The 18203-nt window shown below is 38.8% G+C and overlaps 1 protein-coding gene across 2 annotated transcripts; it reads left to right on the forward strand.

The window, feature by feature from the left end:
• LOC309697541 (histone-lysine N-methyltransferase SUV39H1-like) lies at positions 1-15538 on the forward strand. 2 transcript variants are annotated; one of them, XM_082519514.1, is made up of 6 exons: positions 1-81; positions 4467-4612; positions 6415-7074; positions 12414-12560; positions 12784-12913; positions 13641-15538. In XM_082519514.1, the coding sequence occupies exons 1-6, from the start codon at positions 63-65 to the stop codon at positions 13772-13774; spliced, it is 1236 nt and encodes a 411-aa protein (XP_082375640.1). In that variant the 5' UTR covers positions 1-62; the 3' UTR covers positions 13775-15538. The 2 variants fall into 2 exon arrangements, with proteins under 2 accessions (XP_082375640.1, XP_082375641.1); XM_082519515.1 differs by having other exon boundaries at positions 47-81; positions 4424-4612.
• Positions 15539-18203: the final 2665 nt, after the last annotated feature.

An 18203-nucleotide genomic window follows, 5' to 3' on the forward strand; every position in this document is an offset into this window, starting at 1 on the left:
CTGTGACGTAAGGCCTTTCTGACCAATGTAGCTTATCCTATTTTGGCGGCTGTGCGGAAAACATGGCGGAAAATTTGAAAGGTAATACATAAAGACTGTTATTTCATTTAATTTTACACTATCTAGTTAATATCTGCGGTTACCTGGTTGTGTCTATGTCCTTTAAATAGCTCGAATATGCACATTTTTCACCTTCGGATTTACGCAGTTTTAACTTAAGCGCTGGGCTTTTACATCGCGGTTATTCTATGAAAGCCAATAGTTCGAAGTACTGGGTGCAGTATAATAAAAGCGGTCTTTTTGTCCAAATAGTCAACTTGTGAACTCAGTAACTTGGATTAAGCTCTTGGTGGAGTTTTCTGTGTATTCCAGGTAGCAGACCGTAGCCGCTGTGTTGAAGTGAGCGGAGGAGTTAGCGGTGCTATTGCACGGTGCTCGGTAGCGTTGAGCTTGAGGCGCCATGTAACGCTTCGGGAATGTTTAAATGGCACACTGTGGGTCTTTGGACGAACGTGGATGCAACTCTTTAAAAGGATTCTAGTTTCGGGCCCCCTGTACAGGTGTTGTGCCAAAAAGTGATTGTCTGCCAGAAACTGATTGCCGTCCGCGGGAGCGCGTGCAGCTGCTTAAAGCTGCAGCGCCCGGATTACTTGCGTTGCCAGCTACTTCCGTGCAACTGATATAACGTGGGGGAAAAAAACCCAAACACATTTATGCCTTTGTTATTAGGCAAAGGTATGCATTTATGGAGCTTTGACGTTTCTTGTAACCGAATTATGACGCTTATCAGAAGGTTGCTTTCAGTGTGTAGCGCAGTCACGAATGACTACACGCATCACGATGGAATAATTAATGCCTACAGGTTTAGTATGTCTACTCTCGTTGTTCATATTTGTTATAAGACTGTCGAATAGTAGTTAAAACAATAAAGACCTATTGTGCCAGTATCACCATGACTCTTTCTTGTTTGTTCAGAATAACGACTGAGAACATGGCATTTTAGCGCTACCAAAAAGTGATTGTGGCCTATAACTTGTCACTGAAACAATATTTCGGCTTCAAACTTGTTGGATATATTCCAGAAGGGTTACATGTGATATATTATATCCCAAAACCTCTCCATGAATTGCTGAATAACTTGTACAGGAACAATAAAACTGACAATATGCCATTTTCAAGCTGCCAAAAAGTGATTGTGGACTATAACTTGTCACTGAAACAATATTTTGTCACATCAGTGACAAGATATAGGCGGCAATCACTTTTTGGCAGGTTGGAAATTGCGTATTGTCAGTTTTATCGTTCCCTTAATGTAGAGGAAAAACATTATATATATATATATATATATATATATATATATATATATATATATATATGTATATGTATATATATATATGTATATATATGTATATGTATATATATATATGTATATATATGTATATACATTGGGTGAATGTGCAGTAGTAGCAGCAAGCAGGTGAATTCTGTACATTAATATGAATAGACATCTGACTATTTTACAGGATAGACAATATAAACATATTTAAAATTAAAGGAATTGAAATGTACATTGTGCCTTGGTTTAGTGTCTGGAAGAGTCCTGACTCAGTCAATTATAGATGATGTGAGAGGGCGGGTGTGTGTGTTTAGGGCACGGATGGCTTGGGGATAGAAGCTCCTCTTGAGTCTCTCTGTCCTTGCCCGGAAGATGCGGAACCTTCTACTAGGGCTGAACGATATATCGCATTTGCGATAATATCGCGACATGATCAAGTGCAATTTTCTAACCGCAAAGGCTGCGATTATACTCTGGACATGTCCAAATTCATGGGCTGCATCCTCCTGAGGCCGCATTTGTAGACCGATTACGTCACAGCGACGCGCCGAAGGCTGTCCAAATTACTACCATATCCCAGAATTCATAGCGCGGCCCAGCCAAACTCCAGTTTCCAGCAATGGCGGCCGCTACTAAGTTTTAAAATTACTCATACTAATCTTTCTGGGTCACAAAATAAACTTTTAACATATTTTCAGGCGAGAAAGTAGTTGTGTAAACATCAAATATCTGCTCGGTTTATCCCATATTTGCAAAAGTGCTTCGACGTTTTCAGAGGCGTCTGCTACCCACCAGCTCGACAGCTAGCCGGGAGCTCGAGGGTTACTGATGCGGCCGAGAACGGCACAACTCCCGGCACATCATTTTCAGATCACCGCGGAGTTTCGCTGCTCGGGTTAAACGTAATATATAAGTCACTTAGACAACCTAAAAATGTTATTGTTGGGCTTTTTTCAGTGTTTTGTTTGTTCGTGAGTAAATCGGTTTGGCTGAGATTAAAGTTATTAGATTAGATAAAATAAAACTTTATTAATCCCCCGGGTGGGTTCCTCCTTGGTTTTCACACAGCTGACTAAACGTCAAACAGAAAACTTATTAAACAGAAGTATGAGACAGTCGAGAATTTACACCAGTGTCTGGTTATATTTTAGATAGCAAGAAGCAGACGGCCGAGTTTATTAAACTCCACCGAGACAGCGGTGACGCTAATCAGAAGGCTAGACCGTCCAATTTCACGCCTTTAAACTTTAAAGGCGTGTTTGTGTGTGTGTTTATACAATTGCTATTATGTTTGCACTTTATGTGTAATGTTACTGACTGCAGAGATCAGTAAGATGTGTGTATTTTTTATTTATTAGTTTTATTTATTTAATATTATTTTTTAATTGAATGACTGTCTAGTAGTTCACAGATGTCGAAAAACTGAGTGTGGTAAAGCCACTGATTTTTTTTATGTATATTTCTGCAATCTGCACATTGTACTGACTTTCATTTTAATGTTTACACCAGGGTTCCTTGCCAGCACTTTATGCTCAGATGTTTGTAAGCTAAAAATAGACTATTGTGTATGTTCAAATATACTGTTGTGATTGAAGAAGTTAAATAAAAATGTCAGTCATCAATTCATGCATCACCTCATGTCATCATAACAGAGGTCTGTCTTCCAGGAAAGAACAGTTTAAAATTAATGTAATATAGTATTGGCCATACTATATGATGTATTGCTTGTCTTTGTTTAATAATACAGAAGACAAAGACCTTAAAAAATTATCGCATATCGCATCGCAATCGCAATATTGGGGCAAAAAATCGCAATTAGATTATTTTCCATAATCGTTCAGCCCTACCTTCTACCAGATTGCAGAAGTTGGAACAGTTTGTTGCCAGGATGGGACGGGTCCTTCAGTATCTGCGCTGCTCTAGTCCGGCATCTACTGGTGTAGGTGTCCTGAAGCGGGGGGAGAGCAATCCTGCAGCAGCGTTCTGCTGTACGGATCACTCTCTGGAGAGCTTTTTGGTCCTTCACACAGCTGTTCCCAAACCACGATGTCATGTTCTGTGTGAGGATGCTCTCCACAGCGCCTGTATAGAAAATCCTGAGGATCTTTGGAGAGACCCTGAACTTCCTCAGTTGTCGTAGGTGATACAGGCGCTGCCTAGCCTTTTTGGTCTGGACCTGAATGTGGGCAGCCCATGTCAGGTCTGAGGAGATGTGGACACCAAGATACTTGAAGGACTGCACCCTCTCCACTGGAGCTCCATTGATGATAATGGGCTTGTAGTCTCTGTGCTGACCCCTTCTGAAGTCCACCACCAGCTCCTTGGTCTTGCTGACGTTCAGCTGGAGGTGGTTGTCCTGGCACCACGATGCCAGATTCTTCACTTCATCCATGTAGGCCGCCTCATCGTTGTTGGAGATGGCACCCAACACCACTGTGTGTTATAGGCCACAATCACCTTTTGGTAGCGCTAAAATGCCATGTTCTCAGTCGTTATTCTGAACAAACAAGAAAGAGTCATGGTGATACTGGCACAATAGGTCTTTATTGTTTTAACTACTATTCGACAGTCTTATAACAAATATGAACAACGAGAGTAGACATACTAAACCTGTAGGCATTAATTATTCCATCGTGATGCGTGTAGTCATTCGTGACTGCGCTACACACTGAAAGCAACCTTCTGATAAGCGTCATAATTCGGTTACAAGAAACATCAAAGCTCCATAAATGCATACCTTTGCCTAATAACAAAGGCATAAATGTGTTTGGGTTTTTTTCCCCCACGTTATATCAGTTGCACGGAAGTAGCTGGCAACGCAAGTAATCCGGGCGCTGCAGTTTTAAGCAGCTGCACGCGCTCCCGCGGACGGCAATCAGTTTCTGGCAGACAATCACTTTTTGGCACAACACCTGCATGACGTTTGATTTAAAACATACGCTGTTTCACACAGCTATACTTTGGCTGTCCATTTGCACAAATGCACAAAGCCCAGCAGTAAACCGTGTGTGCTGTCACCGTGCGCTGTTTGGCGGTAGGAAGCTGAGTCAGATTAAAAATGAATTTTTCCTTACTTTCCACTGTCAGAAAAAGACTGGGCACTGTCAGTTAAAGGTGTGTGGTGTGTTAGATTGCAGCGTGCCCTGCAAGATGTCCTGGGATGAGCTGGAAGCCATGTGTCGAATGGAGAAACTCCAGTGTCAAGAGCTTGGAGTTAGCAGAGCCAACGTCAATGAATACGAGGTTGAATTCCTATGTGACTACAAGAAGACTAAGGTATGATATCAACTAAGGTATGATATGGATTGTTGGCAACTTAGACTCTTGTTAGTGTGAAGTTAGGGAAGGTTTCTGGGTTTGTTTTCGAAGAAAAATAAATTCCTAGTAAATATTTTGGCAGTATTTTTAATGAAATCAACCAGTTTAATTGTTGGACAGGGCATGCATTCACTGTTAGACATCACACAGACATGTTTGAAAGGAGTTTTATTGCAAGTACTAAAAGTACAAAATATTTTACATTCATCTACTTTATAGTGAAACATTCTGCTAGTGTGTATTCATTGTATTGTGGCATGGATAAGAGTCATTTTTCCTCTTTGTTCCACTTTGAAGGCAAATGGTCTAACCTGACATTAGAAGAAAGAAGATGTTATAATACAGCAAGTGCTGCATAACAAACATTGTTCCTAATAGTACAAGGTAGATACCACAAGACAGTGTAACTTTGGACTGCAAGAAACCATGCACTGTGGTGTAAATTCCTTAAATATCTTATCTATAATATTTTGGATTTTTGTATCATTTTGCATCATTGTATCATTTTACTATTTAGTTTGTATTTAATGTGCTCATATACACTATCTTGCATATGTACAATATTACTCATGTTTCTCACTTCTTATCCCTGTTAGTTAAGTATACACGCATAAGTGTCTGTACGAGCCCGTCTCAGAACAGATTAGGTGTTGCTAGAAGAAAACCTTTCATGTATGTGCGGTGGAAGTTTTGAGCAGGCACAATTGGATTTGAGGTGGCACTCATTTAGTCTTCTCCAAATAATTAGAATCAATGTAATCTCAGCTAAAACATTCAACTCGATATGCTCATGGTTTCATTGTGCCTTACCTGCCTTTTTAATGTTGTTTTGTCTAGGATTTTTTTTTTCTGTAAAGCATTTTATGATTCCTGAGTGTGAAAAGCACTATATACATGGAGTACTGTGCAAAAACTCCGGAGCCACCCCTCATTTTTGTATATTTTGGGAGGAAAATAGGAAATATGTGTAGTTATTTATTCAAATGTGTGCTAACATATGAGGTTGAATGATGAGACTGAAAGTACTCTCACTGCTGGAGCTCTCCTGGCCTCCTCTGAACCAAAAATGTCACATTTCCTGTCATCACACTGTCAGTCTGTAAGGGGCCTTTTCTTCGTTATTCTTTTTATTTATTTATTTTAAAGCACATGCCTTTCACATAATAAACTATCTACTACAGATAGTTTTTTTTTTATTTTTTTTTTTAGGGCTGATACTTCCTGTTTAATCTCCTTGTGTCCAGTTTCCTCAAACAAGGATGCTGCACATCATGCTGAGAGTTGCCAATTTTTCAGCTAATAGCTCTTTGACCTTGTTGCTAATAGCTATTAAATTGTCTAATGCCTGTCAAACTGTGTTACCTTTGGTATTTTTCCATAGATTCTACTCAAGAAATGGAAAATGTCTTTCTGTAACAGGGTGTCTCTGAATGAAATATTTGGGTATAAGGACTAAAAATGAATAAAAAGTCAACCATGTCTACAGAAAGACAAACACCTTCAGAAAACTGGAGAGCTACTGCTCAAGAGCACTTTAAAAAAATTACAATAAACTCTGGCTGGTTGGGAGAAAAACAAATATGAGGGGTGCTTCCAGACTTTTGGACATGCTGTAAATATTGTACGTTTGCTTTGTGGAGATTTAGAACATCTGTGAGGTGGGACAGATGTTGCCCTTGGTATACATGGTAACAGAATAAATTAAGTTTAGGCTGAACCACTAATTGCCCCCAAAACTGACGTTATTGTGTGTGTTTCAGGAAGAGGAGTTGTACCTTGTAAAATGGAAGGGCTTTCCAGAATCAGATAACACTTGGGAACCCAAGAGGAACCTAAAATGTCCCAAACTGATGAAGCAGTTCCATCTTGACTTGGACCAGGAGCTGAGGCGCCACAAGCGACGTTGCATCCCAAAAAAGCTAGATAAAGAAGTTTCCTCATTTCTGGTCCAAAAAGCCAAACTTCGCCAGAGTCTGCAGCGCTGGGAAGACCATCTGAATCATACTCGCAATCATCCAGGGCGCATTTTTGTCATGAACGAAGTGGACCTAGAGGGTCCTCCGAAAAACTTTACCTATATCAACAACTATAAAGTAGGTCAGGGCATTGTGTTAGATGAGATGGCAGTGGGTTGTGAATGCAAAAACTGTTTAGAGGAGCCAGTGAATGGCTGTTGCCCTGGGGCTTCCCTCCAACGCATGGCCTACAACGACAGAGGACAGGTCCGGATTCGGCCTGGACAGCCAATATATGAGTGCAACTCCCGCTGCAGCTGTGGGCCTGACTGTCCCAACAGAGTTGTGCAGAATGGCATCCAGTTCGATCTGTGTATCTTTAAAACGGGGAACGGCCGGGGATGGGGAGTCCGCACACTGCAGCACATCAAGAGGAACACATTTGTCATGGAGTACATTGGGGAGGTGAGACCTGTTAAGTATTTTTTTTTAAAGTGGCGTATCATGCTTCAGTGTGAAGTGTAGAGCATGACAAAAGCAGCCAGTAGCTGCTTGATGATTTGACAGATGTGATACATTAATTGAATCGGTTTAAAGTTTAATGATACAAGTGACAGCACTTGTTTCTGGTAACTTGCAGCTAGAAAGCAAATGAAAAGAAAGGTGTGGTGCACTAAAATAGAATCTGAATACTACTGGTATCTTTTCATACTAAGAAAATGCCCAAAGGGGTATACTTACAAATGTGAAATTGTGTATGTGCACACACACGTACATACACAGTTGTTTTCATGTCCTTGTGGGGACATCTAATTGACATAAGGCTTTCTCTAGCCGCTTAACCCTGACCATGACCTAATTGTAACCCTGACACTAAAACCACATTTTGAGTCTCAAAAATGGCTTCAAACTCCTGGGGATGGTGATTTTGTCCCAATAAGGGCTGTTGGTCCCCACAAGCATAGTAAGCTTCCAATTTTTGGTCATCACAAAAATATGTACACAGGGTACACACACAATTTCGCATTTGTATGCATACCCCTTTTGGCATTTTCTATCCATATCTATCTACCTGTAGATGTATAGATCTATATGCCTATATATATTAGCTGATTAGTTCTTGCCATATATGAATTCTAACAGTTGTCAAATAGGGCTGTCAGCTGTGCACCAATCTGAATTCTGCACAACACACCTGATGTTCTCAACCCCATTAAGGGTGTAAGAAATTCCACAAATGAACCCTGACAAGGCACACCTGTAAGGTGAAACCATTTCAGGTGAAGGGTTTGCAGTGCTGTCAATAAGGCAAAGGGCGGCTACTTTCAGGAATCTATAAGATATAAATAGTTTGTGTTGACAGGTCGGATTTCTCAGCATGTCTTTTTGCTCTCATATGAAAGAGTAGAAACGTATGCATTATTCTGGGTGTTTTTGCTATTTCTTAATAGAAAAGGCAGACTGAGAAAACCTTACTGAAGCCACTGATATCAAAACTGTGCTTGTGCAGTCTGAGCAGAGCTGAACAAAGCTTTTAAGAGATGGTCCTTCAGCATTGGGAACAAATGAGCTGCACAGCTGAATAGAGGTTAAAGTACTACATTTACTAAGAATATTACAGTGATGAGACTACCATGGCTTCATTGTAGGACTTTTTTTTTTTTTTTTTAAAGGGATGTCATTGTTTTTAATATTGTAGTGGACTGAAACTCTTGTTCTCCATGGTTTAAAAAGGGTACACGCACTTTTTAAACCATGCACTTTTTTCTGTGCTTAATTACATAATCAGATAGGAAATACTTTTTCTTTTCTTAAGAACGAGGAATAGTAAATAGGGATGGGAGTCAAGAACTGGTTCATGTAGAGAACCAATTCAGTAGTTCAAGTCCTTGGAATTGTTAGTCAATCATCAATTCTGCTTATTGGTTAGATTGCACTCACGCGCAGACAGCATTCTAACAAAAACCTAGCCAAGAACCCAGATTGATGTTAAAGCTGAGTGAATGCTAACCCCAGTCCAGCAGCCAGCGGTTGAACTTCAACAGGTAACAAACTGACGATCAGTGAGGCTGCAGTCTGTTTCTACCCGTTAATGTTTCACAGTGGAATCGCCGTGGCGATCACTTTAGTCTCTTTACTTTAAAGTGCTCCTTTCATCTTTTGATCTCTGTGGTCAACAGTAGACCTTTAACAAAGAAAAGATCATAGCAACAAAACAGGATATCAACCAATAATTCACGAGACAAAAACAAATGAAATTAAACAGGCGCTCTTTTGTGCTTATAAAAATTGTAAAATAAAAAAAATGGTATGAACTCAAAAGTCTAAATAGTGTCTATAAAAATGACTGACCAAGAACAGTCTCATTCCCTGGCTCGTTGGAAAATCCCACTGTTGCCATATTTTTCCCTGTATATAAACATACATACGCAGTGTACCAGGTAAAAAAATTTCCATTTGGGAGGGGGATTTAATGATGCATTTGCAGCATGCGATTTAAAAAAACAAAAGCCTCAGTGAATTACTTGCAGCTTAATATTTCCATGGGAACTTATAATACTCCAATGGTTACGATAAACCCATTTTAACCATCGTACATGGAAAAACCCGCGGTACATCGAGGATGTTTGACATGTTGCCCAGACCCAGGATCAATTAACCAAAGAGATGAAAAGGGGTGCAGGAAGGGTGGAGTGGTAGATTAGGATTGCAAATTGAAGATGGAAGTACCTGGTTAGACAGTGTTTTGTTTTTTTTGTTTTTTTTCCCCTTTGCTTTAATGAGAGAGGACATGCAGAAGGTTGGTGTGACAACAGGATGCTGTGGTAGGGTGAGATAAAGCCAGGTGATCGACTTTGGTGAACAGCAGCATTGAAAGCAGTAGCAATATCAGTCCCAATGATCCCAAACAGACAGTATAAAACATCCACTTAGCTTTCTGGTCAGAAAAACAGTGCCTTAGACCTGCATAGGGCCATCAGACAGTCATAGTTGTGGTCCTATAGAAGTGTATGGGAAAGTGGCTTCTGTTTAGACCTCTGTAAACACTTTACAGTTCATAGGCTAAGTCACTCAGTCCGGTACTATAAGGTCATTAAGATAAGATGGGGCCTGATTATTTAAGACCTTGTATGTGAGGAACAGGATTTTGAATTCTGGATTTAACAGGAAGCCAATACAGGAGAAATCTGCTCTCTCTTTCTAGTCCCTGTCAGGACTCTTGCTGCAGCATTTTGGATTAACTGAAGGCTTTTCAGGGAGCTTTTAGGACATCCTGATAATAATGAATTACAGTAGTCCAGCCTGGAAGTAATAAATGCATGAACTAGTTTTTCAGCGTCACTCTGAGACAGGATATTTCTAATTTTAGAGATGTTGCACAGATGGAAGAAAGCAGTCCTACATATTAGTTTAATATGTGCATTGAAGGACATACCCTGGTCAACTGATTCCAAGTTGATTGATTCCAAATCAAGGCCAAATTATAGTAAATAGTCAGTAGACATGGGAACACAAATACTAGCTGTCATTCACGTTCACATAATTTTATTCTAAAAGTTGTAATTTTGAGATTACCAAAGTATGTTGGTAAATGGACTTGTTCTTATATAGTGTTTTTCTACTCTGAGCACTCAAAGTGCTTTATACAATTAATTAATTCACTTGTACTTGGGGTCAGGAGGTGTTGGGAAAGCTGAGCTTACTTTCTCTAGCCACACCCAGGCCTGATTACTGCCACACCTGTTCTCAATCAAGAAATCACTTTAATAAGTCCTGCCTGACAAAGTGGAGTAGGCCGGCAGATCCTCAAAAGCCAGACGTCATGCTGTGATCCAATGAAATTTAGGAACAAATGAAAACCAAATTGAGATCTCTCAGTCTAGAAAAGTTTATAAAATTATTTCTGAAGCTATGGGAGTCCAGCAAACCACACTCAGAGCCATTATCCACAAATGGCGACAACAGTGGTGAACCTTCTCAGGAGTGGCTAGCTGACCAAATTTACCCTAAGAGTGTAGTGGCGACTCATCCAAGAGGTCACAAAAGGCCTCAGAACAACATCCAAAGAAATGCAGGCCTCACTTGACTCAGTTAAGATCAGTTTGCGTCACTCCATCATAAGAAAGAGACTGGGCAAAAATAGCCTGCATGGCAGAGTCACAAGACAAAAACCACTACCGAGCAAAAAGTAACATAAAGGCCCATCTCATGTCAGAAAACATCTCGATGATCAAGACTTTTGGGAAAATACTCATCTGGTGTAAAGGTAACCCAGCATTTCAGAAAAAGAACATCATACCAACAGTAAATTATGGTGGTGGTAATGTGATGGTCTGGGGCTATTTTGCTGCTTCAGAAACTGGAAGACTGGGTGTGGTAAATGGAACCATGAATTCAGCAAGTCCACCTCTGAATGTGCTAAACACCTTCATTTAGAAACTGCATTTTGTGTTTGTGTTATCTTTGTTTAATATTTACATTTTTTAATGATTTGAAACATTTAAGTGTGACAAACATACATAAAAAGTTGGAAATTAGGAAGAGGGCAAACACTTTTTCACACCACTGTGGGTGCTGTATATGATCAGCACGTCATAACCATCCTCATTTGTTAAAGATGTTTGAACCCTGCCTTGCTATAAAGCAGTATTGCCGGCTACTGCCACCCTGGTTTCATCCCAAATCCAGCATGTCTTGTTCTTAGTACAGGAGTACACGTCCGCTCGTCATACATTGCCACCTAGTGGCAGAAGTTTTAGTTCATTTATGTACATAGTTTTTTATTTATTTACTTTTCCTCCAAAGAAGCTACAACTTTTGCTTTAGCATCATGTTCACGTTTTTGTCCAACATGTGACACACACGTGTTTCCAATCATGTTAATTCAGATGCCAATATAAATAAAAAAACAAATTTAAAAATTAATTTGTGACATTATAAATTATAACCTCTGATGTATTAGCAGAATTATTCTGCTATCTAAACAGTGTATAGTGATGCTATCCATAAAGAAATGTAATGCTGGCAGTTTAATGCTGATACAAAATGTTGTAAATTGTTTGAATGTACAAAATTATCCAAAACCATGCAAAAATATTAGTAACCTCTTTTAATTTTACAAAACACTCTGAGCCTGTTTTGGGTTAAGTTTTGAATGTTGGTGAAATTCTAGATTACAGAAAGATTCTGCTAAATCTGTGTGTTAACATTACAGCCCACACCTCAAAACTACAGCCTGAATCACAGACAACTTGAGTTGACTGTTGTCTTTAATTAGCACTAGATATATAAAAATTGAACTGAAAAATAGAACTCTGTTGGTTTATATGTCATTTTAATCCAACTATGCTCATTTGCACAGTAAATAAAACTGTGCTGTATACGGAGCAGCAGCAGGAGACAGATATTGATTAAATATCTATTCACTCATGCAAATGACAGCTTTCTATTAAGAAAAACAACTCCTCTTATTTCTTAGCAGGTTACAGTCATCTTGTGGTTACACTGACATGGTGTTTTCAGAATCAGAATACTTTATTAATCCCTAAGGAAATCTGGGTTACAGTTGCTCCAAGACAGTAACAGTAAAAGACAAAACTATTTAAACAATGCAATATGTTACAGATTTACAAATGTAAGAAATGGCACTAATATTTACAAATCACTCAATTAGAGGTGATTATTGATATGAAGAATCTTATCAGAATTAGTTTTAGCACGGATGCATCAACCAGGCATGCAGCCTGTTACAGTTGCTCCTGCTTTTTCTTTTCTTTCTTATGTCTTTGTTTTGTTTCCACAAGATTATCACCACAGACGAAGCAGAGAGAAGAGGTCATATATATGATCGCCAGGGCTCTACGTACCTCTTTGACCTGGACTATGTCGAGGACGTGTACACAGTGGATGCAGCTCACCTAGGCAACATTTCTCATTTTGTCAACCACAGCGTGAGTGCCTATGAACATGTGTCTGTCTTTGTCCATTCTCAGCCATTTGTAAATGACCACAGTTTCTCCAACATGTTTCATTAAAAACAAAAGCTCTTAATATTGATGTATATTGACCAGCATGCATAGCAACGCATGTACTACCAGACTGCAATTTTTCAAATATGAAAGCAGAGTCTGTGCGAACAAAAAGCTCCTGAAAAACCTTCTGTTCCTTTTGCAGTGTAACCCTAACCTGCAGGTATACAACGTGTTCATTGACAACATTGACGAAAGGCTTCCGAGAATTGCGTTATTTTCAACACGTGCTATCCGAGCAGGAGAGGAGCTCACCTTTGACTACAAAATGCAAAGTAAGTAAACTGACTGAGCAAATTTGAGTCATATGTATTTTGGCACAAATACTGACCTTAACCAGACTTTAAGGTGCACTCAGAAGACTACAGAACTAAATAAATCAAGTTCTGTCACCCACTGGTGAAATATGTTTATATTTAAGCTCACTAGCCTCTCCTGGAATTTACATAGGAACTCACAGTGTGAGTTGTGGTGCCTGGTGCCCGAACATTTTAATCCTGTAGCTTTCAGGGTGGGGGCTGTATTGATCAGATTGAGGATTTATGATCTAGAAGTCTCTGAAGCCTGGTCAGCCTCTCATACTAGTTTGTTTTTCTTGCACCGTTCAGTTTTTGTGGCGTGGAGTGGCTGCCACCAGGGGAAACTAATGTGTGCTTAATCTGCAGTAGTTTTTGGGTTCATGTCATTCAGTAATAGGATCCAAGCCTCCCCAAATGTTAATCACACTGATCCCATTGTTCTGAGATCAGTGTGATCAACGTATATGCTCTGCTGGCTCACATCAGTGTTTCTTAACCATGTTTTTTTTTTGCTTGTTGTTTTTCATGTATATGAGTTTGATGTGTTAAATGTGGATAAATCTGTCATTTCTTTGTGTGTGTTTGTTTCACTTTTTCCTTTGTGCAGCACTTTGATCAACCTGTGTTGTTTTTAACTGTGCTTATATATAAACCGATTAATTTCACATGGGAGTTAACCAGCCTGAATTCTGTGTCTTTCTAGTTGATCCAGTTGATACAGAAAGCACCAAAATGGATTCCAGTTTCAGTCTAGCTGGGCTTCCTGGCTCTCCAAAGAAGAGGGTTCGAGTGGAGTGTCGGTGTGGATCAGACTCATGTCGAAAATATCTGTTCTGACAAGGACCTGTGGGGGAAAATGTACAGTTATGTTTTGTTTTTTTTTATTATGAAAGATGAAATCACAACTTCACTTTTACATTTATGAACAAGGCAGACTCTTAAGATGGAAACCACAGTCCAGCTTCAAATCTGTGAAGTGTGTGTGTATTACAAGTGCTTAATTACAGCGACATTTTTTATTTATTTATTTTTGTCCTCTTTTAGCTACAAAATAGATTTGAAACAAAAAAGTGATTAGCTTGTATTCTAGTTCATGAATGTACAAGTTCCTCTGTGACTGTCTGCAACAGGTTTATTACTGCTTGGCACTGGCCAAGTCTGGTGGGCAGAAAGAGCAGCAGTCAGTCTATTATTTCTTTAAAATCTGGATCATTCTTTTGTCTTTTTTTCTTTGAGTCAAAATTATATATAGGAACAAATGTTAGGAATCTGCACACTGTTGACGAGCTGTGAAATGGCTGCAGTGTAAAGCTGACAGGCTCCGGCTGGTATTCTTTATGATGGTCTCTACACTTCCACGCTTTTGCGTGTGCTGGTAATCAAAACATTGGCTCCAGTGCTTTAGGATATACCATTTATTTATTCTGCGTTTTTAGTTCTGTTTGACTAAAGAGGTATGCAATCACGACAGGTTTCAGACAACAGTGACCACAGTGAATATATAATAATTGAGATGGAACACAACCGTAGCCAAAACTGGGTTTGGTTTGGCTGTACTGCAGTTTGTTCTGAGCCATGTCCGTGTTCCCTCATGCTGTTTCTTAATATGCATGTTGTTTATTTCAGTCATGGTGTTTGACGCTCCAGATGTTGGCCGAGTCAACAGTGTACAGTGTATAAGGCTCGATCCTACTGTGTTTGCACTGCTGCTAGGCCAAGACCAATAATGGCCTGCCAACATGGAGTCGCATACAGCTGGTAGATGGGTTTTCAGTAAGCTAGAACAACAGATGCATGCAATGTGTTGTCAAAGTGTCTGTGACTGTTCTAAATGTGTGCACTAGACGCTGTGGAGGTATATGTGCAGTTCTGCTTGCAACTGCTTTATCTTAAGTCTCCCTTCATGAACTCTCCTCTAATCTAAATAATATGAACTGTATAAGAAAGAACAGTAGAGGAAACTTTACTTTTTGCTTTCAGACATTTATGGTTTAATCGGATAAAAGGACACATGCTTGTAAAGAGAGCATGATGCTGTGTTTTCTCTATCAATCTCACCACTATGCACAGGCTGACATGGTGGCTTTCAGCACAGCATGCTGTGCGCATCTTCCCATTAACAAGGTAAGTTAAATCTGCACCTGTGCACAGAACGAGAAGCTCCGTGCTTCTTTCACTAACAGTTACACAGGTGGATGAAGGTTGGGACAATACACTGGTCTGTTTTCTGGATATGGTTTATTATTTTATGCCTGATTATTTTTATTGTAAAGAATCTTTGTATGGTTTTACACATGTCAGTGCAAATTCTCTACTTTCTGCCAAAGAAACGGATTCCCTGGAAACTGGTTTATAGACATTATTGAATAAAGTACTCATGTACTGGGGATACATGAGAGCATTTTAGTGAACTGCTCTTCTGGCAGCCCAGGGGTATTGTAACTCTCAGTGTACTTTTTTTTTTTTTGTTTTAAATGGTCAGTAGCTGATTATTTTACAGTTTTGATATTTAAGCGTTTTAGTTATCAATACTTGTTTTTATCATTGTGACATTCTGATAGATGGAGAACAAAAGCCGTGCTAATAAATGGTGCATTTGTATCCAATGGGAGTGGTTCGTTCCAGGATATTAATATTTTGATGAGAATATAAATTATGTCCTATAGAAATATGGTTACAGTTCCTCCAAGGCAATAAGAATAGCAACACTGAACTAAATTGAATAATATATTGCAAAGTTACAAAATAGAAGGAATATCTCTAGTTTATACAAATAGCTCAATTATAAATATTCAGAAAATTGCAGATATATAATATAAAGAAGAAGCCAGCCAAAACACATGAGATAGCAATGGAATGCCCAGGATGTCCTCTATTTAGTACATCAGGACTTCGTACGGTAGCTCACGTAAGTCAAAAGATATAGGCCAAAACAAATGTCCATTACAAAGGACATAAATAAATAGGCTGGTTCTCAGGAGGATCACCCACTAAAAAAATCAAAACATCCTGGGATTCTGCCTATTCTGGTCGAATGACACAAATTCTAAAGACTTTCTGCTATGGCACAGGCAGCGCTTTCATTAACATCCTGTAACAAAACAAATTAAAATAAAAAAAAATTAAAGAATTATTTTTCACTAATGCATACCATTTAAAGCAGTCAATTTAATAAGGTATAATTTGAAACTAAGGGGAAAAGTGTTGCATGGATTTTCTGAGTGACTAAGTTGTAAAAGCCTTATTTTTTTTTTTAAATGCATGAGAAAATCCCATTAACTTAAACTGAAACTGTGCATGATTCAGTTCTGTGTGCACCTTAACCAGTTTCTGTAGATCTTAATTGATCCAGTGAAAACCAGTGAAGTTGCACACAGAATTGGATCACGCCATACTTTACAGCATACAACTCAATTTTTGTTTTAAAGTTAGGACACAGGGTGAAATTTAAATAAAATAAGAATACATTGATTTACAAATTTCATAAACCCATATTTTGTTTAGAAATAAACAAACTACATCAAACATTGTGAGTGAGAAAATTTACCATTATAAGAAACATATTAGCTCATTTTGAACTTGATGAACTGTCCTGCCTATGGTCTACACCTTTCACTAATTGATACCACTTGATTCAATACAATATGAAAAATACAACGAAGACAAAGCAGGACTTTAGGGCAACTAGAATTCTCCATCAGACAAAACATTATCAGCTGCTCTCCTTAGTCCATGGATATTTCCAGATGGGATGCTACACAATAGGAAACTTTGTACCTTTGTTGTAATGTTTTTCTTAAAATAAAAATGTAAAGAAGAAGATATATTTTGTGGGTTCTATAGTGAATAAAACATGGGTTTATCTTACGGTGAATGTCCTGTGTTTAAACCCAGCCTCTGGCCTTTCTGTTTGGAGTTTTCATGTTCTCACCGTGAATGCGCAGGTTCCTTCTGGGTACTCTGACACGCCTATTATTTCTGTTCAAACATGTACAACAGTCAGCAAGTTCCCAAAACAATCCAAAATCCTTTGGAACAGTGGCAAGGACAGCTAGTCTTTACTGCTAAACACGCACCAGCAAATCCATCCAACATAGTTTTATATGTGAACAGGATAATTGTGCAACACAGTTATTTTGAAAGTTAACTTTTTAAAGGTCAAATAATGTTGCCTCTGTGTCAGACTAAAACACATTTATTACCAATTTGGTAACTTACTTTATTATTCTTCAAAACAGAAATTGACCATCCAATAGTAAAGTGTCTTTAATTCTTAATCAAAAATATAATAAAAGTATAAATCTAATTAATATGATTGATGAGAAATTTAGTTTGAGTAATGAAAATTATTCTAGTGTCTGGATTTTTTGTGTGTAGACATGATCACACACGATCACGTGATCATCCTTGGCTGATTAGTGTTCCCTTGAGGCTACTGAATTAAACCTAGTCAAAGCACTGATCTATAGTGGAGTTACTGGAACACGCGTGGCTGGTAGAAGACAGGGCCTGGAAGGGTACTCACTATGTTCTTCCTTTTTTTCTTTTTTTTTTTTTTTTATCCGAGTAGGTGGGGTAGACATCCGGAGGACAGAGGCAGAATAAACTGGGCGAGTTCCCTTGCCCATCAGCTCCATCCAAGCTCTGTGCTGCCTACTCGATAATACTCCTAGGATCAGAGAACAAACTATTTAAACAGAGAGCTGATTCAGACTTCCTGTATTCGGGTGCTGGTTCCACAGATCAACAAAAGTTAATTTAACCTTTGTTAAAGTTAAGTTATTTTGTTGAAGTTAAGTCAGCAAAGCTACTAGAATTCACAGTGCAAGATGGAAACCACTGACTACACTAAAGAACAGGAAAATATGTAAAAGCACAGCTCTAAAAAAAAAAAAAAAAAAAACCCCAACAAAGACAAACTTTGAGCAGATGAAACCAAGTTTCGGGAACAGGATATGATTACATCACTTACAGGCGAGTTTTACCACTCCATATTAGGACTCACATCTTTGGAGGTTTTAAACAATTAGCTGAACAAAGTGTAAAGTGTTAGCTTAAAACACAAATTCTCAGCAAATGAAACTAAATATATTTGCTGGTTTTTATAGTTTTTGATGAACTGTCAGAACAGTTGTGCTGCCCACGATGATCACCACCATCACTGTTCATCAGCTATAGCAAAGCTGAGCACAGTATGAAATCATCACATCAGAGCAAACTGTGTTGATACCAACTACTCATAATCATAACCATGTTCTCATTGTTT

Source organism: Aulonocara stuartgranti (genome assembly GCF_965226115.1).
Source record: "Aulonocara stuartgranti genome assembly, chromosome: 20".
In the NCBI taxonomy this organism is placed as follows: Eukaryota; Metazoa; Chordata; class Actinopteri; order Cichliformes; family Cichlidae; genus Aulonocara; species Aulonocara stuartgranti.

Bases quoted from the DNA above. Each gene is read 5' to 3' on its own strand.
- LOC309697541 (XM_082519514.1), top strand. The intron at 12,561-12,783 runs GTGAGTGCCTAT...TTCCTTTTGCAG, and splicing joins CTCATTTTGTCAACCACAGC to TGTAACCCTAACCTGCAGGT. The intron at 12,914-13,640 runs GTAAGTAAACTG...GTGTCTTTCTAG, and splicing joins CTTTGACTACAAAATGCAAA to TTGATCCAGTTGATACAGAA.